Source organism: Canis aureus, chromosome 37 (assembly GCF_053574225.1).
Source record: "Canis aureus isolate CA01 chromosome 37, VMU_Caureus_v.1.0, whole genome shotgun sequence".
Taxonomy (NCBI): Eukaryota; Metazoa; Chordata; class Mammalia; order Carnivora; family Canidae; genus Canis; species Canis aureus.
The window spans coordinates 23,130,288-23,158,231 of NC_135647.1; the positions used below are offsets into that span (position 1 = coordinate 23,130,288).

At 54.8% G+C, this 27,944-nt stretch overlaps 1 protein-coding gene and 2 long non-coding RNA genes across 3 annotated transcripts; 1 reads left to right on the forward strand and 2 right to left on the reverse strand.

Moving 5' to 3' along the window:
* Window positions 1–4,057: 4,057 nt before the first annotated feature.
* Window positions 4,058–18,089, reverse strand: PSMG4 (proteasome assembly chaperone 4). The gene is made up of 3 exons (XM_077886379.1): window positions 17,868–18,089; window positions 6,949–7,024; window positions 4,058–4,257 (listed from the first exon to the last, which is right to left on the reverse strand). The coding sequence occupies exons 1-3, from the start codon at window positions 18,039–18,041 to the stop codon at window positions 4,136–4,138; spliced, it is 372 nt and encodes a 123-aa protein (XP_077742505.1). The 5' UTR covers window positions 18,042–18,089; the 3' UTR covers window positions 4,058–4,135.
* Window positions 7,053–17,600, reverse strand: LOC144306789 (uncharacterized). Its single transcript, XR_013373898.1, has 3 exons — window positions 17,173–17,600; window positions 14,059–14,156; window positions 7,053–7,315 (listed from the first exon to the last, which is right to left on the reverse strand). It is a non-coding gene; the product is annotated as an uncharacterized LOC144306789 (long non-coding RNA).
* Window positions 18,090–22,369: 4,280 nt separating the features above from the next.
* On the forward strand, window positions 22,370–24,269 carry LOC144306434 (uncharacterized). Its single transcript, XR_013373553.1, has 2 exons — window positions 22,370–22,880; window positions 24,088–24,269. It is a non-coding gene; the product is annotated as an uncharacterized LOC144306434 (long non-coding RNA).
* The last annotated feature ends 3,675 nt before the right edge of the window (window positions 24,270–27,944 follow it).

Sequence of the window (27,944 nt, forward strand, 5' to 3'; positions counted from 1 at the left end):
GAAGCCCGCGCCCCAGGCCCCGGGAGGGCGGACCGAGCGGAGGAGCTCCCGGCCGCGGGGCCCACGGGTACCCCGGCCGCCCAGCCCGTCCGCCCCTGCCCCGCCCTGCCCCGCCCTCCCTACCCCGCCCCTGCCCCGCCCGGGCCCGCCCCGCCCTGCCCTCCCTGCCCCGCCCCCCCCGCCCTCCCTACCCCGACCCTGCTCCGCCTGGGCCCGCCCCGCCCTCCCTACCCCGACCCTGCTCCGCCTGGGCCCGCCCCGCCCTCCCTACCCCACCCCCGCCCCGCCCCGCCCTGCCCTCCCTACCCCGCTCCGACCAGGCCCGCCCCGCCCTGCCCTCCCTGCCCCACCCCCCCCGCCCTGCCCCGCCCTCCCTACCCCACCCCCGCCCCGCCCCGCCCTCCCTACCCCACCCCCGCCCCGCCCTCCCTACCCCGCCCCGACCAGGCCCGCCCCGCCCTCCCTACCCCGCCCTGCCCCGCCCTCCCTACCCCACCCCCGCCCCGCCCTCCCTACCCCGCCCTCCCTACCCCGCCCTGCCCCGCCCTCCCTACCCCGCCCTGCCCCGCCCTCCCTACCCCACCCCCGCCCCGCCCTCCCCCGCCCTCCCTACCCCGCCCTGCCCCGCCCTCCCTACCCCGCCCTGCCCCGCCCTCCCTACCCCACCCCCGCCCCGCCCCGCCTTGCCCTCCCTACCCCGCCCCGACCAGGCCCGCCCCGCCCTCCCTACCCCGCCCGGGCCCGCCCCGCCCTGCCCTCCCTGCCCCGCCCCCCCGCCCCGCCCCCCCCCGCCCTCCCTACCCCGACCCTGCTCCGCCTGGGCCCGCCCCGCCCTCCCTACCCCACCCCCGCCCCGCCCCGCCCTCCCTACCCCGCCCTCCCTACCCCACCCCCGCCCCGCCCCGCCCTGCCCTCCCTTCCCCGCTCCGACCAGGCCCGCCCCGCCCTCCCTACCCCGCCCTCCCTACCCCACCCCCGCCCCGCCCCGCCCTGCCCTCCCTTCCCCGCTCCGACCAGGCCCGCCCCGCCCTCCCTACCCCGCCCTCCCTACCCCACCCCCGCCCCGCCCCGCCCTGCCCTCCCTTCCCCGCTCCGACCAGGCCCGCCCCGCCCTGCCCTCCCTGCCCCACCCCCCCCCCCGCCCTGCCCCGCCCTCCCTACCCCGACCCTGCCCCGCCTGGGCCCGCCCCGCCCTCCCTACCCCACCCCCGCCCCGCCCCGCCCTGCCCTCCCCTCCCTACCCCGCCCCGACCAGGCCCGCCCCGCCCTCCCTACCCCACCCCCGCCCCGCCCTGCCCTCCCTACCCTGCCCCGCCCAGGCCCGCCCCGCCCTGCCCCGCCCTCCCCCGCCCTCCCTACCCCGCCCTCCCCCGCCCTACCCCACCCCTGCCCCGCCCAACCCGCCCCGCCCTCCCTACCCCACCCCCGCCCCGCCCTGCCCTGCCCCGCGTGGGAGGCGGCCGCAGCCTCCAGCGCCCTGGCAGGCCTCAGCGCGCGGACTCCCGGGTCCCGCCTGCCCCGCGGCCAGGGAGCACACACTTCTCAGGCACCTGCTCTCCCAAGTCCGCCTTCCCCGCCGCACGCCCCAACCCCCCATCCCGCTGCCCGGGGAGACGCCCCAAGACGTGCCCAGCAGCCCCCTCGGCCATCCCCGTACCCCGCTGGCCTACCAGGGAGCTGCGAGCCCCTTCCAACAACACTTATGCACAAATGTGAACACCTGAGACAGGGCTGGACACCTCTTCGTTTATTTTTTGTCCTTTTCCAGAAGTCGGCAGTTCAGGCCGCATCCCCTGAGCGTCCGCGCCCGAGACACTGGGAAGGTTTTCGGGGCTGTTTTCTGGAACCGTAGACGCCCTCGCAAGGAGCGGGGAGGGAGGGGCTGGTAAGTTGGTTTGGCCACAGAACAGAAAAAAAAGAGCAAAACTCCACCTCGTAAAGGAAGTCATTGCACTCAAACATAATTACCGCTTCCTAGAGCCAAACAAGAAATGACTGAAGTGCCATTAAATGACCCGTGTGACCATCGCATCGCCAGCCCCTCGGTGGCGCGGTGCACGCTCGTGCTGGGGGAGCCCACGCTTCAACTCTTTTAAAGAACACCTCACGTTAATGTATTGTGTGTTTTGGAAAAGCAGTACGGTGTGTTATGTCTCGTGGGGGACACCTCCCTCCCTCTGTCCTTTCTGCGAACCCCAACACTGGAGGTCTCTGTGTACGAACCGTGTTACTGTACGCGTCGACCCGGATGACTCTGGAGGTGCTCGTTCACAGCACAAGCCTCAGCTGAGTTCTGAGCTGTCGTTCAAAGCTAAACGTCTGCATGATGTCACATCTGTTGTACCTTTGGGGGGAAATTTGTATGTAAATGTACAGAAATAAAAGATGTTGCCCCATTAACAAATTTCCACTGGAATGTCTTCCCTACCTCATCCGATGGTATCCACTGAAGGGCATTTCACGACCATTGACTACAAGTAATAAAAACTCTACCTGTCGATGCGGCTCTCGCTGTCCGTACTTCAGCGCCTGGGTAAAGCGAGTCTGCTCTCACCCCGCGGGGACGGCAGGGCTCTAGGCCTCCAGGCAGGCAGAGGCAGAGAGTGGATCGAACAGACTGTCCACTCAGTGATGCTCTCAGACCCCCCGAGGGGTGCGGGCCGGCGGCCAACTGCAGTGCTTTCCGCGTGTGTACTGGTGTCCCGCTGACCCATGGCCCGGCCGTTCCGAGAGCTCAACAGATGACGCTCCTACACTGTGACTCTGTGAGGAAGTTCTGATAACCCCAAACTCTCTTCTTTAATGTAGTATTTTTTAACAAGAAAACACTATTTCTTTAATAAAGTATTTATACCAAACTCTTCTCTCCATAGCCCTGGTTTTGTGTCACTTGCTCTTCTTAGAGAGGCGCCCACCACGCTTCCACGCTACGATTGTGGTGGCCGCGACCTCGGAGGTTAGCACAGGAAGTCTGCGAGGGAGGCAAGTTCTTGAACCCCAGGCCTGATCCTCTCTGTCTTGGCCAGGGCGTAGCCACCCCTGGTTGCCACTCCACTGCATGAAACGTGTTACAGGGCCGTGGACCATCCGCCTCTGGCAACAAAAGGGGTCCAGGTGGACCCTGAGAACTGGAAGGTTCTTTGCCAGTGGTCCCCAACCTCACCTGTACGGAGCAGCACACAGAGAGCTTTTCGCATCCGCCAAAGCCTGGGTTCCGGGGCCTCTGCGCCTCTGGGGAAGGGCCAGGCCTGGGCTATGGGGGAGGGCCACCCGCGGGGATTTGGATGTGAAGCTGCAGTTAGGAGCCCCTGGCCCACGAAATACTGGATTTTGGAAAAGGGTGTGAACGGAAACGTGTAGCATGTGGAACTAGAGAGATTGGAATCCACTGCAAGTGGCAGGTGGGAAGAGGCTAAGCGTTAAAGTAACCAAAGCAGGTGCTTGGGACTTGGGGGAAAAGACAGACAATGGGAACGGGAGGAGCAAGGAGCTAAATAAAGCATCTGGATCCATAAAAACAAAGTAGGTAAACACGGTCACTGACCGAAGTACCATGACGCTTACGTGATCTGCGGAGTGTGTGTGTTTAGTCCTAATAACCCAGCCAGGTAGAGATTATTCCCGATTTGCAGGTGAGGAAACAGGGCTCAGCGAACTTACAGACTTCACCGAGTCCGTAAATCCAGCGAGCGGCGTGGAGCAGGAGTCGAACCCAGGCCCGAGGGAGAAGACAGCGGGAACAGCCGAGCCAGGGAAGGGCTCAGCCGGAGCGGGACGTAAGGAGACACCCCAGCACGTGTTTTATAAAGACTTGTTGCCTGAATTCTAATTGGGAGCGGCCACGGCAGGGTCCGGAGGATTTACTTCCTCCCGTCAGAGCAAGGAAGCCTCCTCTGAGCCCCTGCCCCTCTTCCTGAGGGGCCGCACGGGGACTCGGGCCGCCCTTTCGCCCCTCTCCTCCCCCAGGCCGACCAACGCGGCCTTGGGCCCAGCAGAGCGGAAGAGGCAAGTCAGTAGGACGAAGGCTTAGAAACAGAACAGAAACACACTGACCCAGTGGCAGGGCAACGCCGTCCGTTTATTTAAACGTGTATCGTACAAAAGTTACAAATCCTCACTGCGGCCACTCTGCATTCTAGAACTTCTCCGGAAAAGCGTCCATTTCTTCCTTGATCCTGTTTTCTACCAGTAACGCGAAGTTACTGTCCGTGTTTTGAAGGTTATAGCTGACAAACACCTGTTTGTTGGTCTTCCGGGCTAAAAAGAGAAGACACATCAGCGCCGCGAGACCGAAAGGCCGGGAGGCCGTGGGTGCCTCTGCGGAGCGCACGGGGGAGACCAGTGGGGTCGTGGGAGAGAACAGGGCGCTCCGGGCAGGCCCCCTCACTCCACGACACTGGTTCTGCCACCGGGGCCCCGGCAGCCCCTGCACCTTCGCAGGCCCCACCTGGACCACCCGAGCCAGAGCTGTGGGGTGAGGGCGGCAGGGGGTGGGGAGTGGGGGGCGGCGGGGGAGCTACAGTCACAAGCCCCCCCGGGGGATCCAAGCACTAATGGTCAAATGTCACCATTCTACCTAAAAAGCTGGTTTCTTTTTTTCCTTTTTTAAAATATTTAGGTAAAGTATTTAAGTTCTCCTTCACTACCACCCTCTCTGCCGACCGCACTCCCTTCCCGGAGATGATCCTACAACACTTACCAACATCTACATTTCTATGACACACAAACCCACACACAAGTGTACGACTTTCAATGACAATGGAGACACGTGTGAGCCCCTTCCCGCACAACCCGTAACAGCTGAAGCAGACGCTGTAGCACCGAGCATACGGGTGCTGGGGCCTCCCCCCACACAGGGCAAGTGCAAACTCCCGACTCCCCACGGGGCCCCCCGCCCCAGCCCACACACATCAGAGGACCGTGCCAGCCCTGCCACGCGGAGAGGACAGGGGAGGTGGCACCTGTCATGCTACAGCCCGCCTGGCCTCCTGCTGTTCAGTGGCAGGAAATTCCTCGTCCCCCAGTGGGGGACACTCTGACTCCCACGTACTTGCAAGACAGGGCCCTACAGGGAGCGCAACTGTGCCCGGCCGCACCGTCCACCCACAGACCCAGCTCTGCCCTCTGGTCTGTGGAGAAAGGGCGTCCCCGTGCATCCAAAGCCCTCCAATGCTGCCGAGGTTACTCTGAACCCACTAGATGGTCTCTGTTCCTACTTCCTTTCATCCTCCATAGACCATCCTGTCTCGGGACTCCGCTCTCTTCCCGTTACCCCTCTAGGCAAGTCATTCATTTCCAGCTGCAGGGTCAAGACCTAAGCTCGAGAGGACCAGCACAGGACAGGGTGGCACTGGGCGGCCCCTCCACCATCCCAGCACCCGCGCATTACCAGTCCCTTGGTGCTGCCAGCAGCTATATCACACCGCTGACTTTTCCGCCTTTTCTGTGTGCCCGTCCTTGCTGGGCAATGGCTAAGGGCTGCGGCTGCTGGGTTTGGTTGATACAGGCAGGAGGTGACCCTCCGCTAATCTCTGAGTTTAATAAGCTGGTGAAGACGTATTTGTCTATGTTCTGTTTCAATTTATACAGATTATGATAAACTGATGTAAACCACACGAGAAGAAACATTAATTTAAAAAAACATCCTTTGCACAAAACTAAGCACACACACATACACACACACAAACTAGCGTGTTGCACGCAAAGTGCTACTCGGCTTCCATTGCTAGGACTCCCCCGAGCCCACCCGAATGGTGGCACAGCGAAGCGAACAAGCTCCACCAGCCTTCTCTAGCGGGAGCCGTCCCCCCAGTTCCCCGGCTCTATAAACGCAAGCACGCCCACGGCTCCCCCGGGCCAGGCAGGGCAGGGCGCAGGGAGGAGCAAAGGGGCATCTTGTCTTCCACTCACTTTCACGTGGTTCAGAACAAATCAACAGTATCAACGCAGGGAGTGGGAACAACCGGGAATGCAGGTGGAGGCAAAGGCAGGAACTCCTGTATCTGTGCCACAAGTTTCCTTTAAATCTAAAATTACTTCCTAGGAAGAGGTTACCAAGTACCTACTAGGGGGGTAACTAGTGCACACTAGAGACCAGCCAGGTTTCTCTCACCGGAGGTTAGGTTCCTGCGCGGCCATGGCCACCCGTGTGGTCTCCGCCCTGCTCACGCCCAGGGCTCAGGGTGACACGCCCAGGGCGCCCAGCCCTCACCCTGCCCACCACGCCCCATCCCCGCTCCACCGTGTGGCCATGTTCCCGCGGGTGCTCCCCGGAGTCACTGGCACACAAACGCCCACCTGGCCAGGATCAGGTTGACAGAACCGACCGGCACGTGCATGTGCAGGGAGCCAGCGGGGACCCCCGGTGAGTACGGAGACCCAGGGGGAGGCCCAGGCTGCCCTGCTGTCCCGAGTCTCCGGGCACCCCGTGGCACTGGCGGGGGGCAGTACACACCACATCTGTCCCTGGACTACCCAGGCAGTTACAGACAGTATGTGTGTGAGGCACATCCTTCCTCACAGTGCTGCTCACCACCGTCCACACCGCACTCACATCAGGCCAGCCTCCTCTCCCGCAAGCTCTGAACGACACCACACGGAGAGCAGAGGACAGTCCCTCCTGCACGGTACAGGCACCCTGCTCCACGGGCTCCCCCGATCATGCAGAGGTGACCCAGAGCCACCGCCCGATGGGCACTGTGGGCATCACTCACTCTCCTCTCATGCGGAGTCACCTTGTCACTTACTGACCTGGAGAACATGCCGGCCCTGACACGGGACGTGGGCACGGATAAGCCCTCCTTAGAGGAGGCCCAACATACAGAGGTCTGCGCTCCTCTCTCGGGAGAAGGATTCTCTCCTTCTGAAGTGACCAGCCTCGTGGTTCCATCGAACAGTAAGGTCCCTCCCCATCGGGCTGCGTCTGCAGCACCGGCCACAGGTACATACCTAAGCGCTGCGCAAGGCCAGTGGAGGTCGTGTCAGAAGTGTCTCCGAGGAGGGAGGTAGACACGGGGATGGAATCCTAAAGGGAAAACAGAGAACACAATGCTGCTTCTCCATCAGCCAAGCGTCTGCGGCTTCTGATTCTTCATGAGGGTGGGCAAGCGGCAGGTCCCGGGAGGTCAGACATTCACCACCAGAAGGTCTGGCACCTGTACCAACAGCCAGGTGGGCTGACCCTCTACCGCAGGAGAACAGACAGCCGGGATGGATGAAGACGGTCACTGAAGCTGGCATCACAGTGCTGACAGTAAGTTGGAAGGTTTGTTTTACATAAAAGGCTTCTTTGAGTGTTGGAAACTCCAAAGCAATGCTGTAGGGCAACATTACGACTAAGACGGGAGCAAACAAGATCATTAAGGGCACAGCCTGAAGAAAGCTCATCACAGAGTCTGGGTGCCAGGTGCCTCCAGGTCCCTCTGGCCGCCAAGTTAGCCATCAGCTGAGAAGGCAGGGTGCCTATCTCCTTGTCTCCCCTGAAGGTGTCTGGGCCCTTCAAGGTCAACAAGGGCCCTAGGACTCCGCCAAAGGGCATCAGCCATCAGCGTCCAAATAATGAAAATAGAAAGCTCAGAGTATGTCAGACCAATCCTCATTTCAGGTAAGAAGCAGTAAAACTAAAGAAATAAATGTGGCCCTTCTGAAATATAGAACTCTAACCTCCAATTACTATGGAAGTAATCCCCCTTACCATTAAAATTCCTAGCTTAAAAGAAAAAAACTAACTTATAATATAGTCAAAATTACCTTTATCAAAATACTAGTCTTCTAAAAGAAACAGCCTCAGCAAAGACTTTTTTTTTTTTTTTTTTTTTTTTTTTTTGCCTTTTTCTCTCCTTTTTAATTTTTAGTTAACACACAGTGCAATACGGGTTTCAGGAACAGAATTTGGTGACCCATCACTTACATGCAACACCCAGTTGCTCATCACATGCACCCTCCTTAATCCCCATTCCCCACCCACCTCCCTCCATTAACCCTGTTTGTTCTCTATCTTTAAGACTTTCGTGGTTTGTTTCCTCCCCTTCTTTTCCCCACTTCCCATAATGTATGTTCCTCTGTTTTCTTTCATATATTCCACCTATAAGTAAGATCATATGGCATTTGCCTTTCTCTGACTTATTTCACTTAGCATAATACACTCTAGCTCAATCCACGTCGTTGCAAATGGTAAGATTTCATTCTTTTTGATGGCTGAGTAATATCCATTGTATACATACCACATCTTCTTTATGCGGTCATCTGTTGACGGACATTTGGGCTCTCTCTATAGTTTGGCTGTTGATGATGCTGCTGTGAACATCGGGGTGCATGTATCACTTCAGATCAGTATTTTTGTATCCTTTGGGTAAATACCTAGTATTGCAATTGCTGGCTCCGAGGGTATTTTGAACTTCTTGGGGAACCCCCACACTGTTTTCCACACTGGCTGCACCAGTTTGCATTCCCACCAACAGGGTAAGAGGGTTCCCCCTTCTCCGCATCCTCACCATGTAGCATTTCCTGGGTTGTTATCTTTAGCCATTCTGACTGATGTGAGGCGGTATCTCATCATGGTTTTGATTTGTATTTCCCTGATGATGAGTAATGCTGAGCATCCTTTCACGGGTCTGTTGGCCTTCTGGATGTCTTCTTTGGTAAAATGTCTGTTCATGTCTTCTGCCCATTTCTTAACTGGATTATTTGTTTTTTAGGTGTTGAGTTTAATAAGTTCTTTCTAGAATTTGGATACTAACCCTTTATCGGATGTGTCATCTGCAAATACCTTGTCCCATTCCACAGGCTGCCTTTTAGTTTTGTTGACTGTTTCCTTCACTGTGTAAAAGCTTTTTATCTTGATGAGGTCCCAATAGTTCATTTTTGCTTGTTTCACTGGCCTCCAGCAATGTGTCTACTAAAAAGTTGCTGCGGCCAAGGTCAAGGTCAAAGAGGTTACCGCCTGTGTTCTCCTCTAGGATGTTGATGGTTGCCTGTCTCACATTTAGGTCTTTCATCCATTTTGACTTTGTGTGTCTGGTTTAAGAAAGTGGTCCAGCTTCATTCTTCTGCAGTTTCCCAACACTATTTCTTGAAGAGACTATCTTTTTCCCATTGGATATTCTTTCCTGCTTTGTTAAAGGTTACTTGACCATAGAGTTGTGGGTCCATTTCTGGGTTCTCTATTCTGTTCTATTGATCAGTGTGTCTGTTTTTCTACCAGTACCGTGTTGTCTTAATGATTATAGCTTTGTAATAGATCTTGAAACCCAGAATTGTGATCCTTCCAGCTGTTTTTTTCAGGATTCCTTTCGCTATTTGGGGTCTTTTGTACTTCCATACAAATTTTAGTATTACATGTTCTAGCTCTGTGAATAATACTTGTCATATTTTGACACAGACCACATAAAATGTGTAGATTGCTTTGGGTAGTAAGACTTTTTAACAATGTTTGTTCTTCCAATCCATGAGCATGGAATGCTTTTCCATTTCTTTGTCTCCTCTTTCAATTTCTTTCATAAGTGTTCTACAGTTTCCACAGTACAGATCTTTCACCTCTTAAGTTAGGTTTATTCCTAGGTATCTTATTGTTTTTGATGCATTTGCAAATGGGATAACATCTTTTATTTCTTTTGCTGCTGTTTCAACGTTGGTATATAGAAATGCAACAGATTTCTCCACGCTGATTTTATATCCTGCAACTTTGCTGAATTCACACATCACTTCTAGCAATTTTTTGATGGAATTGTTTGCATCTTCTAGAGTATCATGCTCTCTGCAAATAGTGACAGTTTAACTTCTTCCTTGCCGATCTGGATACCTTTATTTTTGTTGTCTGATTGCTGAGGCTAAGACTTCCAGTACTATATTAAATAGTAATGGTGAGAGTGGACTGGCTGCTCCTTTTCTAGCTCCTTTAGGTATAAGGTTAAGTTTTGTATTTGAGACTTTTGTTGTTTCTTGAAGTAGGCCTTGCTGTATCCCAAAGGTTTGTGACCACTGTGCATTCATTTCCATTTGCTTCATTTTTTTTAAATTTCTTCTTTAATTTCCTGGTTGACCCATTCATTCTTTAGTAGGCTATTCTTTAACCTCCATGTATTTGAGGTTTCCAAATTTTTTCTTGTGGTTGACTTCAAGTTTCAGAGTTGTGGTCTGAAAACACACATGGTATGATCTCGATCTTTTTGTACTTGTTGAGGGTTGTTTCTGACCCGGTACATGATCTATTCTGGAGAATGTTCCATTTTTACTACAAATCCTATTATGCATGCTAATCATAAAAAGATGTTAGATCAAGAGTTTGATAGTGCACTTGAAAACATGTATTCTGCTGCTTTACGATGAAATGTTCTGAATATATCTGGTAAGTCCATCTGGCCCAGTGTATCATTCAAAGCCACTACTTTCTTGTTGACTTTCTGTCCATTGCTGTGAGTGGGATGTTAAAGTCCCCTACTATTATTGTACTATTATTAAAGACTTTATGTTTATAATTGATTTACATATTTGGGCGCTCCCAAGATGGGGGTATAAATACTTACAATTATTAGGTCTTCTTGATGGACAGACCCCTTAATTATGATATAATGCCCTTCTTTTATCTCTTATTACAGTCTTTGTTTTAAAATCTAGTTTTTCTGATATTAAGTATGGCTACCCTGGCTTTCTTTTGATATCCATTAGCATGATAGATGGTTCTCCATCCCCTCACTTTTTATCGGAGCTGTCTTTAGGTCTAAAATGAGTGTCTTCTAGTCAACATATGGATGGGGATCTTGTTTTTTTAATCCATTCTGATACCCTGTATCTTTTGATTGGAGCTTTTAGTCCATTTACATTCAGAGTGATTCCTGAAAGACATTAATTTACTGCCATTGCCTTACTTGTAAAATTGGTGTTCCCGGTGAGGTTCTCTGTCCTTTCTAGTCTTTGTTGCTTTTGATTTTTTTTTTTCTCCACTTGAAGAGTCCCCCTTAAAATTTCATGCAGGGCTGGTTTAGTGGGCATGAACTCTTTAATTTTTGTTTGTCTGGGACTCTTTATCTCTCCTCCTGTTCTGAATGACTGCCTTGCTGGATAAAAAAATTCTTGGCTGCATAGTTTTCCCATTCAATACGTTGAATATAACCTGCCACTACCTTCCGGCCTGCCAAGTTTCTGTGGATAGATCTGCTGCGAACCTCATCTGTCTTCCTTTGCAGGTTAAGGACTTTTTTTCCCTTGTTGTTTTCAGGATTCTTTCCTTATCTGTGTATTTTCTGAATTTGACTGATATCCCTTGGCAATGGTCAGCTTTTGCTGAATTTACTGGCAGTTCTTTGTGCTTCTTGGATTTTGATGTCTGTGTCCTTCCCCAGATTAGGAAAGTTTTTAGCTATAATTTATTCAAATAAACCTTCTCTTTCTCTTCATCTTCTGGGACTCCTATGATATGAATGTTATTATATTTTAATAAGTCGCTGAGTTCCCTACGTCTACCTTCATGATCCATTACCTTTTTTCCCTCTTCTTTTCAACTTCATTATTTTCCATAATTTTATCTTCTATATCACTGATTCACTCCTCTGATTTGTCCATCCTCATTTTTATGGCTTCCACTTGGGATTGCATCTCAGTTATAGCATTTTTAGTTTCACCCTGACTAAATTTTAGTTCTTCTATCTCTGTAGTAAGGGATTCTCTAGTGTCTTCTATGCTTTTTTCAAGCCCCACTAGTCTCCTTATCATTGTTTGAAATTCTAGTTCAGGTACAGGTAGGTGGCTCAGTCGGTTAGCCATCTGCCTTTGGCTCAGGTCATGATCTCATGGTCCTGGGATCAAGCCCTATGTTGGGCTCCCTGCTCAGTGGGAAGTCTACGTTTTCTTCTCCCTCTGCCCCTCTGCCCACCACTCCCTCCCCAGCTCGTGCACTTGCTCCTTCTCTCTTTCTCTCCCAAATATATAAATAAAATTTTTTAGAAATAAATAAGTATATTCTAGTTCAGACATCTTACTTTTAACGGTATTGATTAAGTCCCTCGCCATGAGTTCTACTTCTTGTTATTTCTTTCAGGGTGAATTTCTGTATCTCATCATTTTGTCCACAAAAGAATACATAAAACAAACAAAAAACACACTCAAAAAAAAAGAAAAGAAAAAGTACCAAAAAACACAAAAAAAAACTAGATCCTGGTGTGTTTTGGTCTGCTTATTAAAGGAAAATTTAAAAAATAGGGACTCCTGGGTGGCTCAGCGGTTGAGCGTCTGCTTTTGGCTCAGGGCATGATCCTGGGGTCCCAGGATCAAGTCTCACATTGGGCTCCCTGCATGAAGCCTGTTTCTACCTCTGCCTGTGTCTCTGCTTCTCTCTTTCTGCGTCTTTCAAGAATAAATAAAATCTTTAAAAATACATAAATACAATGAAAATAAATCAAAAAATAAAAAATATGTCTAAAATACATAAATAAAATTCTAAAATATTAATTAAAAAAGGAATTGATAATTATATACAATGGAATATTACTCAGCTATTAGAAATGACAAATACCCACCATTTGCTTCAACGTGGATGGAACTGGAGGGTATTATGCTGAGTGAAGTAAGTCAGTCGGAGAAGGACAAACATTATATGTTCTCATTCATTTGGGGAATATAAATAATAGTGAAAGGGAATATAAGGGAAGGGAGAAGAAATGTGTGGGAAATATCAGAAAGGGAGACAGAACGTAAAGACTGCTAACTCTGGGAAACGAACTAGGGGTGGTAGAAGGGGAGGAGGGCGGGGGGTGGGAGTGAATGGGTGACGGGCACTGGGTGTTATTCTGTATGTTAGTAAATTGAACACCAATAAAAAATAAATTAAAAAAAAATAAAATTAAATTAAAAAAAAAGGAATTGATAAAAGAGAATGAATAATAATAAATAAAGAATACAAACAAAAAGGAAGCTAGATCCTATTTCCCCCTAGAAACTCTGTAGCACTCTATGATTAGTAGACTTGGTGCCAGCCAGTTGTGTGTGCTGGTCTTCTATGCATAGGGGCCTGCTGGGCTGATTTGCAGGTGGACTGGCCATAGTGGAAACAGGCCTCCTGGACACCAGGGAGCATGGCTTGTTGTAAGCGACCCGGCCTCCACTAGGTGGTGCTGTTTTGTTCCCTGAAGGCCTTGGATGCTGACGGACAGGATAGGCCACCACAGGCTCTCCAGCCCTGGAGTGGAAAGTTCACTCCCTCCAACTCTTCACTGAGCCCTCATGGAAGAGCAATCAATCACCCCTCCAGTTCCCAGTTTCCATCAGAAACTGATGTTCCTGAGGTTTTTTTTTTATCTCAGGCACATGACTTAGTTTCAAAACTACAAATTTTAGGGACTCCCACAGCATGGACCCATATTGTTCCTCCGGGAGAGGGTCTCTCTGCACTTCTGCCATTTTCTGTCCATCCCAGGAAAGCAGTCTCACCACCACACAGCAGTTCACAGTTACAGCAAGTCAGAGCAGAAAGCCAGCACCAAGACCCACTGCTCTCAGCCAGCATCCCCACTCCTATGCCTGGGAACAGCCCAGCACCTTGGCGCCACCCATTCTTCCTGCGACCCAGGGAATCCTTAGACCACCCTGTCACTTCTGGCACTCTGCCCTGCTTCACCACCTAAGCACCTTCAAGCCAGGCACAACCCCCACGACAGTAGACTGCTACAAGTTCAGATTTTGCACTCCATTGCTCAAATACTTTGTGGCAGCCTCCATAAGCAGGCTCCCTCCCCACCTCTGTACCCACAGCTTTACCTCCCCTAAGTGAACTCTACATACCTCCCACCATCCAAAAGGTGGTCACTTTTCTACTGGTAGACTTGCAGTTTTTGTTCTCTGAGACCTATTGTTGATTCTTTTAGTGTTCAGAATGATTTGATCACTAACTGTGTTCAAGGGATGAGACAAGCTTAGGGTCCCCCTACTCCTCCACCATCTTAACTCCTCCCCCACCACAGGGCAAGATTTTTGGAGGAACTAGCCTGTGCAACCAGAGGCTCTGGGGTGGGCACCCATTCCCCCACATTGTCCAGGTAGAGACAAGTAAACTGAATAAACACCTACTATGTGCCAGATACTGTGAGCAGGGCACAGATCAGAGACTGCTCCTTGTCTCCTAGGGGTTCAAAGTCACTTCAAAAGGAGAAAGAACTTGTTGAGGTCTATAAGAGATGATCAAAAAACAGAGGATAAGAATGAAAGCATTTACTGCAAGCTTTTTTGTTGAAAAGATAACAAAATCGTGAACTCAATTAATGAATTTGCTGTTTACAAGTTTCAAGTTCAATATTCAGCTGTATGCTAACAGTATTTACAGTTAAACTTTTAGAAACAGAAAATCTACCTTAAGGTGATCGTTTCCCACCAAAAAAAAAACTAAAAACCACATATTGTTACCCTACTCAGTACTTTATTATTTTCAAAATCATACTATGCCCAGCTGGTCTCCCAGGCACATACATGCTCAGTTTTACTATGGCTGGAGCACCACTGTCCACTCAAAGTGTGCTCACCACATCCTAAATCATCTGAGCAGACAGGGCCCCAGTGTCCCTTCTTCCCAGGTCATGGGCCTCCACCATGTTGAGGGACTCTATATCATCCTTGTTCTAATGCCTCTCAGTGCCGTAAATAGACCACTCGATGCAAGGCAGGCTAGCTGGAAGAGCAGCAGAGTAGTATGGTTTTGTTCTACATGGTCTTACATGTGGGGATCGAGGGGGAAGGGAGGAGGAGGAGACGTCAGCGACCCTTTGGTCTCACTCTCCATGCATGGTCCAAAACCCTTTTTCTAAGAAGGGCCAGAGGATAAATCACTTAGTTTTTATTTTAACTGTTCGACTCTGCCATCAATATACAAAAGCTGCAACAGACATTACGGAATAGATGGGCAGAACTATGTTCCAAAACCTTGGTTATAAAAGTAGAAGGCAGGCCATCCCCTAGGCAATGGTTTGCCAAGCCCTGTTCCACAGGAATCTTGTGTTTCCTGCCTTAAGTTATGGTTTATACCTCTTCTCTCCAGCTGGAGAGTGGGTTCTCTGCCCAAGAAGACAACATACAAGTACACAACAAGGCCAATGAGTAGGACTGAAGTTCTGACAGGTCTGGTAACAGAGACTGGCCCCTTTTCCTTTTCCTACCTGATCTTGGTTTAGTGTGACCTTCCAGTTGAGAAAATAAACCCTAGTAGGAGCTATAACTCCCAAATGGTCAGATTGCTAGTGTGCCAAAGCAGCCCACAGGAGGAATCTTGAAATTGACTCAAGGAAGCAATGCCTGGTCTTACCAATGAGCAGTCCTGGGCCCCATGTGACCCACAGCCTTAGCCACTGTCTATCACTACAGTCTAAGGACTAGAAAAGAGAGATGGTGAGGTGGCTCCAGGGCACCACAACCTCCAAACACACAACCCCACCCATCACCCCATGCCCCTGCAGGCCCTTTACCTCTCCTCCAATGAAAGAAGGAACTGCCAGCTGCCCAAAGGCCCAGCTGCCGGTACCCACTAGAAAAGAAATAAAAGAAAACCTGCCCAGGAAAAAGAACAGCAAGAAGGACAAAGGCAGAAGTGGGATATTGTATGAAGCTATCCAGAAGTCCCATTCAGAGGCTATCTCCTTCCCGAAACTTTGCCCCGGTCCTGCCTGATGGCTCACTCCTCTGATTTCCCACCACCCCAAGGCCCCTCAGAGATTACAATCCCTACTGCCTACCAGGATGCAGATTACTGGTAGCCTTCCCTAGCAAACCTGGAGTTCCCCGAGGGGGGCCTCATTCATTCCTTCAAAACCAATTTAATGAGTGGCTTGTCAAGCATTCAGGTTACAAAGACCATAAAAAGACAAACCTCACCACCACCACTATGGATACTGATGGCAATCTGCAGAGGGAGCAATACCTGGGGACAAGCCCATGCACTAGAGCAGCCAAGAGGCCTGTGAGTGGGCCGGGAAGAGGGCGAGGGCGGGAGCAGGGGAGCCCCACCAGGTAACAGAGCTTAAGGGTCACTGTCAAGTCTCTGAACTGTGCTCCGAGTGTACCTCCTGAAAGGCCTGGAGCCAGGGAATGACAATATCTGATTGCTGTCTGCTGCCCTATAAATGGCCATAAGGCAGCATTGTGGGCTGAATCGTGTCCCCCAAAAAGACAAGCGCACATGCTAACCCCTAGCACCTGTGAATGTGACTTTTTTAAATTGGAAATAGGGTCTCTGCAGATGTAATGAAGCTGTCATTGAAGATGCGGTCGTACTGGAATAGGGTAGACTCTCAATTTATTATGACTGGTGTCTTTACATGAAAAGACACACAGAAAAGAAGGCCAGTGGCACTGCAGAGTCTTGAGTGGTGAAGCTGCAAGCCAAGGAATGCCAAGGACTGCCAGCACCCCCAAAAGATGGGAGAGTCACGGGAAGAGTTCTCCCTCCGAGCCTCCCGAAGGACCAGCCCTGCCGACACCTCGATTTCAGACCTCCAGCCTTCTAACCCGCGAGAGGATCAATCTTGGTTGGTTTAAACCGCCCAGCTTGTGGCACTTGGCTGCAGCAGCTCTAAGAAATTAACAGAGGCAGCAAAGGGGGAATCAGGCCAGGAGCCAAGGGGATGCTGCAGGCTTGGCCCAGGGGGACAAGCCCAAAAGGAGGCGATGGGTGTGCAGAGATCCCTTTGAGGTCGTCACCTTGAACACTGGAAACCGAAGTAAGGTAGAAGGGCCCACAGTGACCTCCAGCCCCAAACAGGCCCCTGAGGTGACCCGCCTAAGCCCTAGCTAACCCCCCAACACAGGTACCAGAGAAGGAGGAGAACGCCTTATGTTCCCATACCTCCTCCCCTGCCACCACTGCCTCCTGGGGGACAGCCTCTCCCTTGTGGGGCATCCAATAAACCTGTCTCCTTTGTTCTGCGGTGGGTGAACTCTTTCCCTGACCCTGCCTCCCGGCCTCCAGGCCTCTACCCTTTGGGGTCGCCCTACGGGCTGGATGGACTCCCCCTCAGGTCTGATGGAAGGCAGGGCCCACAGATGCGGGGACACAGGCCAGGCGGAGCACGGAAGAGAGGAGTCAAGGTTCAGGTGGGGCTTCCGCGGCTCGGACGGGCTGCCCTGCCCTGCAAGCAGCAGGTCGGGAAGGCTAGGCGGTGCCACCCCACCCCGGGGCGGCTAGTGGGAGGTGCCTACCGGGCTTCCAGGCCGGGGCACAGGAGTCCACAACTGGGCAGAGGGCTGGCCTAGAAACATACGCACGATTCGGTGCGGTCAGTATAGAGGAGGCATCAAACCCGGAGGTGGGTGCCCTCGCCCAGGGCGAGAGTGTGACGGGAGAGCAGGGGGCGCACCACGAGGCCCTGAGGCCCTGAGCACCGCAACCACAGGGAGGGGCGCCTTGACCGGCGGGCGGCCGCCTGGGCCTGACCTCACTCCGCCCTCGGGTGCTGCAGGCCCAGCCCGACCCGTTCCCCAAGGCATCACAGGAAGGGGTCCCTGGGCGCAGAGAGGCCTGAGGGCAGCCCGCGGACCCAGGGGGCCGGCACCGCGGCTACTCTCCCTCCCTCCCGGCCCGGCCCGGCCCCACACCGGCCTGACCCCCGGGACTCCGCCTTCCACCAACCGCCCGCCGCCCCCCCCCACCGCCCCGCCGCGACCCTGACCTCCTCCGACCCCGCCCCGCCCGGTCCCCAGGACCCCGCCGCGACCCTGACCTCCTCCGACCCCGCCCCCACCCTGACCTCCTCCGACCCCGCCCCGCCCGGTCCCCAGGACCCCGCCGCGACCCTGACCCCCTCCGACCCCGCCCCCACCCTGACCCCCTCCGACCCCGCCCCGCCCGGTCCCCAGGACCCCGCCCCCCCGCCCCCCCCCCCGCCGGCACTCACGTAGCGGTTGCACATGGCCACGGCGAGGTTGCGCAGGTGCGGCGTGGCCCCCACCCACAGGAAGAGCGAGTCGGTCAGCCGCATGACGTGGAAGTGCACGAGCTGCTCCCACAGCCTCGCGCTGAAGTTGTGCAGGGACACGTCCCCGCCCGCCGCGGCCCGCGGCCCCTCCATGCGCCCGGCCGCCCGCACCCCAGGCCGCCAGTCCCGCCGAGGCCCCGCCCCCGCCGCCGCCCCGCCCCGCCCCGCCCCCGCCAGACGCGAGCAAGCGAGCGCCGAGAGGCCGAGCGCGCCTTCGCTTCCCCGGGGCTCCGGCGGGGCGGGGCCGGGAGGCGGAGGGGCGGGGCTGTGGGCGGGGCCTGGAGGAGGATAGGCGGGGGCGGGGCGGGGCCGGGAGGCGGAGGGGCGGGGATAGGGGCGGGGCCGGGAGGCGGGTGGGCGGTGTTGGGGAGCCAGGCCGGGAGGATGGGCGGGGCCTGGGAGAGGGGGCGGGGCCGGGAGGCGAAGGGGCGGGGCCTGGGAGGGACGTGGACGGGAGGAGGGACTGGGGCGGGGCCGGGAGGCGGAGGGGCGGGGCTAGGGGCGGGGCCGGGGGAGGGGCGGGGCTGGAAGGGAGAATCGCCGCCCTCCTGCGCTGGGCTTTGCTGAGAACCTGCGGCGGTCAGCGGTCAGCGTCAGGGGCAGGGCAGTGACCTCAGGGGCTCTTCTCCTCAAGCCCTAACCCTCCCCAAGCTCAAGCTCACCACAAAGGTGCTTCTAATTTTACAAATAAAATGAAGGTTATTAGGCTTGATTTCCCCAACACCTTGTCCCTCTGCTCAAACCCTTATCTTCATCTGACCCCATTCTCACCACCTTCTCCTCCCCCATCAGGGTGAGTTTCCCCTCTGCTTGCTGAAGGTTAATCTGTCCACCTGAGCTCTGCCCCTGTGCTCCTCTACATCCTCAAGAGCCTGACCCTGTCAACTTTGGTGGCTTCTCCCAAGACTGTGTGCTGGGCTCTGAGATGGGCCGCCTAGACCTGCCTTCCAGAAGGACTTGTCCCGGCTGCTAGAAATGCTGTCAGCAGAAAGGCTTCTACTGTCACTTCCTTTGGAGTCTGTCTACACACCCTGCCCAGGGCAGCTCGCACCTGGTGCTGGATGCAGGTGGCAGTACAGGGGCCAGGCCATGCGGGCCCATTGCAGGTCAACTGTGATGGGCCTTTTTTGCATCAAAGTGCCCATGGATTCCGACGGCTACAGTTGATTCACCTTACACCATCAGGAGACACTGGGGATGGATGATCAGGAGGCTGAGTGCAGTCACACCAGTGAAATCTTATGGTCCCTTGTTCAGTGCCTGGACCTGGAACCCAGTAACTAAAGACATGCCCAGGTTGCCTGCGACACCATATTAAGGATACACACTCTGACCTCCTGGTCCCTCCTCAAAGAGACCAAAGATCATTTACTCAGGTAGCACTACACAAGGGAAAGAGGAAGACCCGAACACCTCAAGAGTCGGAGTTGGAATTGAGATATGGAGACCTGGAGCGTCATCAAGGTCCTCCTGCTACAGTAGGGGCAGACAGGAACCAGACAATACGTAGAGTCCTGGCTAGGGGTTCATTTGGTCTGCACACCCGCCCAGGATCATTTGCCTAGTCCCTGAGTATATAATTGGGATAGGCGTACTTGGAAGTTGGCTCAATCCCCACCGTGGGTCCTTGGCCTGTGGGGTGAGAGCTGTCATAGCAGAGAAGGCTATGTGGGAGCCTAAGAAACTGCCCCTTCCCCAGCCAAGCAATACTGCATCAAGGGGAGGATGGTGGAAATTAGTGCCGCCACAAGGATCCAAAGGATGCGGTGGTGGTGGTCTTCATCATATTCCTACTTGACCAGGTGAATCCTGGAAGATGACATTAGACTACAACAAACTCAACCAAGAAGCAGCCCCAGTTGCAGCTGATGTGATATCTGCAAGAGCAGTATAATAAGGCCTCATAAGGGACCTGTCAAAAGGGACATAACATGTGGCCAATGATTTGGGAAATACATTTTCTTTTCCAGTCAGAAAAGAGGACAAAAACAGCTTGCATCTGCACGGGATGGACCACAATATTCACAGATAGTCTTAACAATCCACTCTCTACCAGAATGTCATCTGAAGAGATGTAGACTGTCCAGACATCCCACAGAATATCACACTGATGCGCTACAGCGCTGTCACCTCTGTGTCACCCAGGCCCCGTCTTAGTTCGCACCTCTGGCTGTAAGGGGGGATCCCACAGAATTGGCTGACGAATGAGGTGAAAGCCTGAGCCTGGTTTTTGGATGGGTCAGTGTAGGGGTACATGTTACACCAGGTGCAGTGGTCCTGCAGCCTTACTCAGGCAGGGTACCTGGTCATCCACGTGGTGTGGGCAGAGCAGTGGCCTGAGGTTAGAGTACTCGTAGACCAATGGGCAGAGGGCCAGGCATTGGCCTGTCTGATCGGGGAAACTCTGGGGAGAAAGATGGGAAGACAGAGGACAGGACAGGGAGGTCAGGGGAAGAGGTTGTGGCTAGAATGTCCATGAAGTGTGAAGATCATTGTGCCACCTGTTATCATCCAGCAGAGAACATGAGGAGACAAAATGACTTGGCCAGTTGATGCTGGCTAGCCTGTCTCCTGCCAGCCAGGGCTGGGCCACCAACGGAGGAACCCTGGTAGCAGAGGTGGTGGTTCTGAGGGGCCCACAGCATGGAATTCCACTTACCAAAGTTGTTCTTGCTGCTGCTGTCACCAGACATCCTACCTACCAACCGAAGCCGGGCTGAGGCTGATATGGCACCATAACCTAGCAAGCTGGTGAGGCTGGGCTCTTTCCACCCAGAAGAGCTAACAGTTTGTTCTGATAGAACACATTCCAGCTGTGGCTTTGCCCTTCCTGTCCGCAGAGCCCTCGGGCCATTACCTGAGTGCTGGGCGTGCGATCCATCGTGCAGCATGGCATTGCACACGTCACAAGAGACAGCCAAGAAGGCGGGGGAGCGGGCCCAGAACCGTGGGAGCCACAGGCCACATCACACCGTCTGCGTCACCCACAAGCTGCCCACGCAGGCCGAAAAGCTCAGACGTGGTAATTCACGAGGATGGAGAATCATCCTCCAAAACCCTTCATGAAGCTTGAACCAAAGTGCTGTGTATGGTGCTGCGTTCCCAGTAGGAAGACCAGGTAAGTCAGGGATCCAAGAGGGGGGCAGGAGCAGCCCCTCTTATCACGCCTGAACGGAATAGGGGATTATCCCTCCCAAACCTGCACTTAGGGACGGCGGCAGTAGAGGTTCTGCTTTGCAAACGGAGGACACTTCCTCCGGGGGACACGGCAAGAGTTCTGTTGGGTTTCGGGCTTCTTGTGTCCAGAGCCCAGCAATTCCTAAATAGTCACCATCCTGGCAGAGGGACTCCACCCTTACCATAAGGACGAGATGGGCAGCCCGGGTGGCTCAGCGGTTTAGCGCCGCCTCCAGCCCAGGGCGTGATCCTGGAGACCCGGGATCGAGTCCCACGTCGGGCTCCCTGCATGGAGCCTGCTTCTCCCTCTGCCTGTGTCTCTGCCTCTGTGTGTGTGTGTGTGTCTCTCATGAATAAATAAGTAAAATCTTAAAAGAAAAATACACGGACTAAACTTTCTGACATTGCCTTCTGGCGAGCCCCACCTGGGACAGGCTCCTTCTGTAGCCTGCTCTCCTCTCACCTGGCGCATACCCTGGGCCAGCTCATCATGGCCATGAATCTGCTTGTCACCGAATCTCAAAAGTATGACTGTATGGCCGTCAGGGCTCTTCCCGGAGGCACACACAGGCCCACTGCCTGCAGGCCGTCATTTCCTAACTGTCCCCCGAGGCGCCTGGACCCTCGGTGTGTCTGCACCCAATGCACCCTCTCCCTCCTGCCCTCCCCCAGCCCTCTGCTTCCTGCATTCCCTCTGATAGTGAATGCTCCCCCCACCCCCCGACCAGGTTCCCCAACTACAACTGAAGACCCTGCCCTATCACTGCAAACAGTGCTGCTTGTGGATCTCACCACCACCTGCTTGCCCTGGGCACCCTGATCCATGCCCCCCGCCTGGGCCTGCCCCTGACACAGCTGCTAGAAGCCCCTCGTCCTGAAGGAGCACCCCGCGGGAAGCCGGGCCACATCTCCCCCGGCCCTGCGTGTACCGACCGCAGAGCAATCCTTTTCTTTGCTGGCCTGTCTGCGTGCTCATCGTCCTTCTCAGGAAGCTCCTCGAGGGCAGCTACAGGGTCTCCCACCTGCAGCCCCCTGCCCAGCACGGGCCCTGCACCTGGTAAAGCACAAAACAAATATTGACTGATGCTTGAGTGAGTAAACGAATAAATGCTGGAAGAAGAAGGGCCTCCCGGGCCCGGGCTCGGGTCTGGCTCCACCGCTAACCAGCCAGGTCTCTGTTACTTGGCTGCAACCCGAGGAGGTTGGCTCAGGTTGGCTCTGAGGCGCCTTCCCAGGCCACTGCCCCCTGAAGATCAGGTGCGGATGCGGAATGGTAACCAGATCCTCGCGGCGCCGGGCACCAGGGTGCAGATGCCGCAGGGACCCACTAGGTGGCAGGTGGGAAGGAAGGGGTCCAAGTGCCGCGCAGCTTTGGCTTTCAGAGAGCAGGGTGGGTCCCCGGTTCCCACTCTGAGCTCGAGACCTGTGTCCCGGGGGCCTTGTCTCCTGGCTCTGCAGTCTGAGAACGCTCGGGGGGACTGGAGGGGACAAGCAGGTCCTGTTTCTCGCCGGCCACACCAGCAGATGCAAAAGCCCCGGGCAGCACAGCTACACCGAGGAGCCTCCCAGCTTCTGCTTGAGAAGTGGGGGGGGGAGCACCGATGCTTTCATTCATCCCTGTCCTCTTTCCGCCACCAGCTGGGGTGATGAGACTTGGTCTGGCATGAATTTCAGTAGGAACCAAGAATGACGGGATTCTTTTAGAGGAGAAATAAGGAAACGGCTCTCTGGTCCCTCCCTTCCAGGTGAAGAAAGGTGAGTCAAACGCTGCCACATGCCGTGACTGGTGATGTGGTGCGTGGTTTCGTCACAGGCTAGGCGAGGCTATAGTGACACTTCGATCCTGCAAGGGCAATGGTAGGGGGGAGGGGAGGATGTAAGGTGGGAGGACTCGGCTCCACACAGTCCTGAGGAACCCAGATGACACCTCGGGTCACGGCAGCAGAAGAGGGGCCTGCGTGACGGGTCAGGCCCTTTGATGCTCTGACCTAGAAGTGACACATCAAAGCTTCTTGTGGCCAATAGCCAGAAATGGTCCCCTGCTGCTGCCGCCCTGTGACAGGAGGAGGGATCGTGTGCAAAATTTGGAAAGCAGACACAGCACTTGATGGGCACCAAATGTCCCTGCTCTAGGGGCCGCAGGCAACAGGCTTGAGCAATGAAAACTGGAGCAAGGCCGAAGGACCCCAGCGACTGCTCAGCTGCCGCAAAGGGCTCCTTAAGTGACTCACCTTGAAATGGCCACAGGCCCTAACTGACCAACGGGCTACTTACTACCAGGCACAGTGACCAACAAAGGGACAATCCCATGGGTTCCCCTGCCTTCTCACTCCACGCCACACGACAGCCCCGCGCCGCCTCCTGGCAGCCGCCTCTCCTCTGCTGACCTGCCCACTGCTCCCCGGCAATGTATTCAAAAAGCTTCAATCTCCTCTGACCTGGCTTGGGTAAATTCTTTCACCACCCGTGCCGATCAGAATGCCCTACACCTGCCACACTGGCAAATATATATAGGATTTATTGAGAGTCCCTACACCTGCCAGTCAGGGTTTGCCCAGGTTCTCCACTAAGGTGTCCCAGGGACCTGGGGTCAACAGGTGTAGCCTGGGGCAGCCCGGGGGGGCTCATGGGTGACCTGGGTGGCTCAGCGGTTTAGCGTCGCCTTCAGCCTGGGGCATGATCCTGGAGACCCGGGATCGAGTCCCACGTTGGGCTCCCTGCATGGAGCCTGCTTCTCCCTCTGCCTGGGTCTCGGCCTTTTGTCTCTGTATCTCCTATGAATAAATAAATAAGATCTTAAAAAAAAAAAAAAAAAGAGGTGTAGCCTGTGCCTGCCCTCCCAAGTGGCCTTTCTCTAATCTAAAGAACGTACAATAATTCACATTCTGCTCCAAATCTGTTCCTCCCACCAAACCCAACAAACTGTCTACAACTGAGCCCATGAAGCCCGCTTCTGTTCCAGTTACTGCGGATGAGCCTGCTGTTGCCACCTGAAGCTAGCCCTCCACCTGTGCACCTGCCCTCCTGCCTCCTCACCGTCTCAGACACAGCACAGGTGCGATCCGTACCTGTCTCTTCTGCATCACGGATTTTCTCACCTGTGCTAGATGAGTGTCATCAACATACAGACATGATCTTACGAGATATCTTTCTTTGTGTCATGTCATTCCGCCTCCAGCCCCGTGTCTAGGCCTCCTCGTCAGCCAAACCCCTGGGAAGCGACCCTGTGATTGTCTCCAGATCCTCTTTCTCCCTCCCTGCCCCAGCCTCACTCCCATCAGGCTGTCCTCCCTTCACTACACGGCTCTTGCCAAGGTCGCTGAAGAGCTCTAGGTGGCAAGGCCTAGAGCCTCCATCAGTATCTCCCTCGGGCTGGGGTGCCGACCGCCCCCTCCAGGCCCCAGCCTCCAGCTCCTCTGTGGGTTCTCACTCAGAGTCCCATCCGGCCCCGTGGAAGTTTCCCGGTGGCTGCTGTCCTCTCCAGCTGCTCTCCCTATCAGGGACCCTCCTCCATCCCTTCTACACGCTGATGACTCCCCATTTGTGTCTCTGAGCTTTCCTGAGCCCCCGTCCCAGCGTCAGCTGTCTAACCAGCACCCCCAATTGAACGTGTATTGGAAACTCAACAAGGGTCCCCAACAAAGTCCGCCTTTCCCACAGTCCTCCTCGTCTCAGAAAACGGCACCTGTGTTCTTCCAGTTGGGTCAAACACTTTGGCATCCTCCCTGGGACCCCCTCATCCTCCCCCAGCTCATGCCCGTTCCTCAGCAAATCCCGCTGGCCCCCCAAGATCCTGACAGCCCCAGCCCTTCCACCCCGACTCTCCTCTGGACTCCCCGGGCACCTGCCTCCACCCTCATCCCCTTGCCACCTCCTCCCCACATGACAGTCAAAGTGATTTCTTCAAAGCAGTTTTCCTCGTGCCTCGTTTTTGAAATAGGAGGATTAGGTTCGCATCCCCAAATCATCAAATACGAGCAGTCTGTTTCCACGGAAGATTTCTAGAATGGTAGACTTTCTCGGTGCTGTAAGAACCGCTTATGTGTTTAAAAGTTTCCCCTGTCAGTCCTTGAATCCCCCCCTCCAAGGCCAGTATTCTCAAGCACATCCACCTCTTCCCTGCCCCGCACCCCAGGCCCGCCTGCCCCGCTCGGCTTCCCCCACACGCTCTTCCTAAGTGCAGACAAAATATTTTTGCTGGCAGCAGCTGTCCCACGCCGTTTCTTAGCACACAGAAAAACCCTTGCCCAAGTTCTGATGTCATCAGGCTCTGGCACAAAAGGAAAATAAGATAATCCTAACACTTTGCTCCAGAGGAGGAAAGAAGCAGATTTTATAGCTCAGAGTGGATTGGCCACAAGCTAAATGGTGTCACTGTGAGTCACAGGTGGAGTCAACCCCAAAGAGATTCTTGTAACTCTTTGAAAAATGTCAAATGGTGCCCTTAAGCACCTGCGCCTTGGTGTCCAGCTTTGCCCCCCGCCCCCCAGAGGAAGGCTGGGAAGTCAGCGCGGCCTCCACCATCGGACTGGGCAGCCCACCAAGGCCCGAGCGGCCACCCCCTCTTCCCTGCAGCCACCCCACGGCCCCGCAGGCTCCCCTGGCACCGCACACCTGCCGGCAGCCCTGAGTGCCGAGTCACAGGGCTCCTGCCCCGCGGGCCAAGGCTGCCGCCTTGTCCAGGGAAGGCCACGCAGCGCAGCGGGGCTGCAGGAGAACGGGGGCAGGTCGGCCTCACCCTGCTGACCTCTGCTCCTCTCGGCGCCCTTTACGATCCTGAGCTCTGGGCAACGGAGACCTGACCTCCGCCTCCAGCACAGACGGGCCGTCGCAGGACAACCGACGACTAACAACGCGGGCAGGCCGGGCCGGAGCAGGGCCCGCTGAGTCTGGGCGGTGGGGCACCTGCCACGGGGTGGGGGCTTAGGCCTGCCAGGCTGAGAGGAGACAGGAGGGTGCAGGGCCACGGGAGACGGGTGTTGGAGGGCCTCCGGCAGCGGCGCGGGGCCTGGGGAGGCCAGTGGCCCAATGGGACAGGAGCAAAGACCTGATGCCTCACAAAATCCTGTGAGGCGGGTGCTCTGGTTCCCAAGGAAGTGGACCCTCGGGGAATAGACGAGGTGCACAGAGGTCCTTGGGCCCTGTGGTGGGGCTGGGCCTTAGATCCTGCACCTGCCCCAGAAACTCATCTCACCCCACCCCAGCCAGACCTGAGGAAGCTGAGGACGTAAGGGATGGGGGGAGGGGTTGGGGGGATGGGGGCCAGGCCAGGGAGCCACAGGCTTCCGGACAAGGGGCCTCCCCACACCAGCTGCCAAGGGCTGTTCATCCACAACAAGCCATGGAGGTGGACAGCAGCCCTGGGGCCGTGTCACCGACACCAGTGGAACATGTGTGCTGCCTTTTGCTCTAAGTGTCTTCTCCGAATCCTGGAATTCTCCCCACACAAACCTGATTTTTAATATTTCAATCAAGTATAGGCCTCAATATGATTTCATCATGTATCTCAATTCTTTTTAGAATTCTTTTTAGATACGCCTCAATATGATTTCATCATGTATCTCAATTCATATCAAGTATAGGCCTCAATATGATTTCATCATGTATCTCCCCCATGCACAGGGAGGCATTCTTTCCATGCACAGTGTGTACCCTCATTTGGGTGGGGACATAGGGCATCGTCCATATGTGTGATGACTGTGCTGGGGACACAGGAGATCGTCCATATGTGTGACTGTGCTGGGGAAATAGGGGATCGTCCATATGTGTGACTGTGCTGGGAGGTTACTTTCAGGCTCTGGAAGGCATGTAGGGTTAATAAGACACAATAAGACTCACCAGGAAGCAGAGACAGCCCTGGGGTCCCAGGAAGAGGGAACCTGTACCCCTCGTCCAAATCAGCGCCGAGGGAAAGCCCGCGCTGTCTGCCGGCTGCACCTGGCGCTGCGGTACTAGAAGGTACTAGAATCCTCGGCCTGACTTGGGAGCCCTGAGGCAGAGACAAGCGCTCATGGAGGAAGGGAGAACAAAAGACGGCTTCTCTCCATCTCTCTCTCCTCCCTCACCCGGTCCCCCTCCCTCCTGCTGAAGCAGATCACATGATGCTGAAGCAGCCTCTTTCTGCAGGGCCTGCGGCTGGGAGGGGGGGGCTGGCTGGGTGGCCGGCATGGGGGGGCTTCCGAGAACATTGAAAGCCTTTGCCTGCAGCATCACAGCATCGGGTGAGTCAGGGCCTGTCTGCCAGCCGGGTCACTCGGCCCTTCCAATTCCCCACACATGGCCCTCTGAGTCCCCGGGGACTCTAAACACCCATCCCGTCCTTAGATGGTTCTGTTCTTGGCACAAAGGAGATCTCCTCTGCGGAGAATGCGGTGGCCCGGGAGGACCCATTTCTGCACTTGTTTTTTCCTCTTGGCACCGCACACAAGCCCGACTACCCAATAAATAAAGCGGCAGCCCATGAAAGCGGCTGTTGCGAGGGGAGTCAGGGAATGCGCCAAGGGGTAAGTGAAAAGATCCAGTGACAAAATGTCCATTCATGGGGTTCGCTCAGCAAACATTTACTGAAGCCATCTGTGCTCCAGGCACCGCACTGAGTGCTGGAGGGACACAAAGACGCCCTTGAAAACCGGGGCCACACGTCCTGGGGGCCGTCGGCTCCCCGCAGCTCCCCCCAGCTCCCTGCAGGCGCCTGCGGAGGGGGAGACACCTGGCCGGGTGAAGCTCGCCATCCAGGGCACCTGCGCACCTGCCGATGAGGATGAGCTGGCGGGAGGGGAGGGAGGGGAGGGGGGGGGACTGTGCCCGAGGTGAAGGATC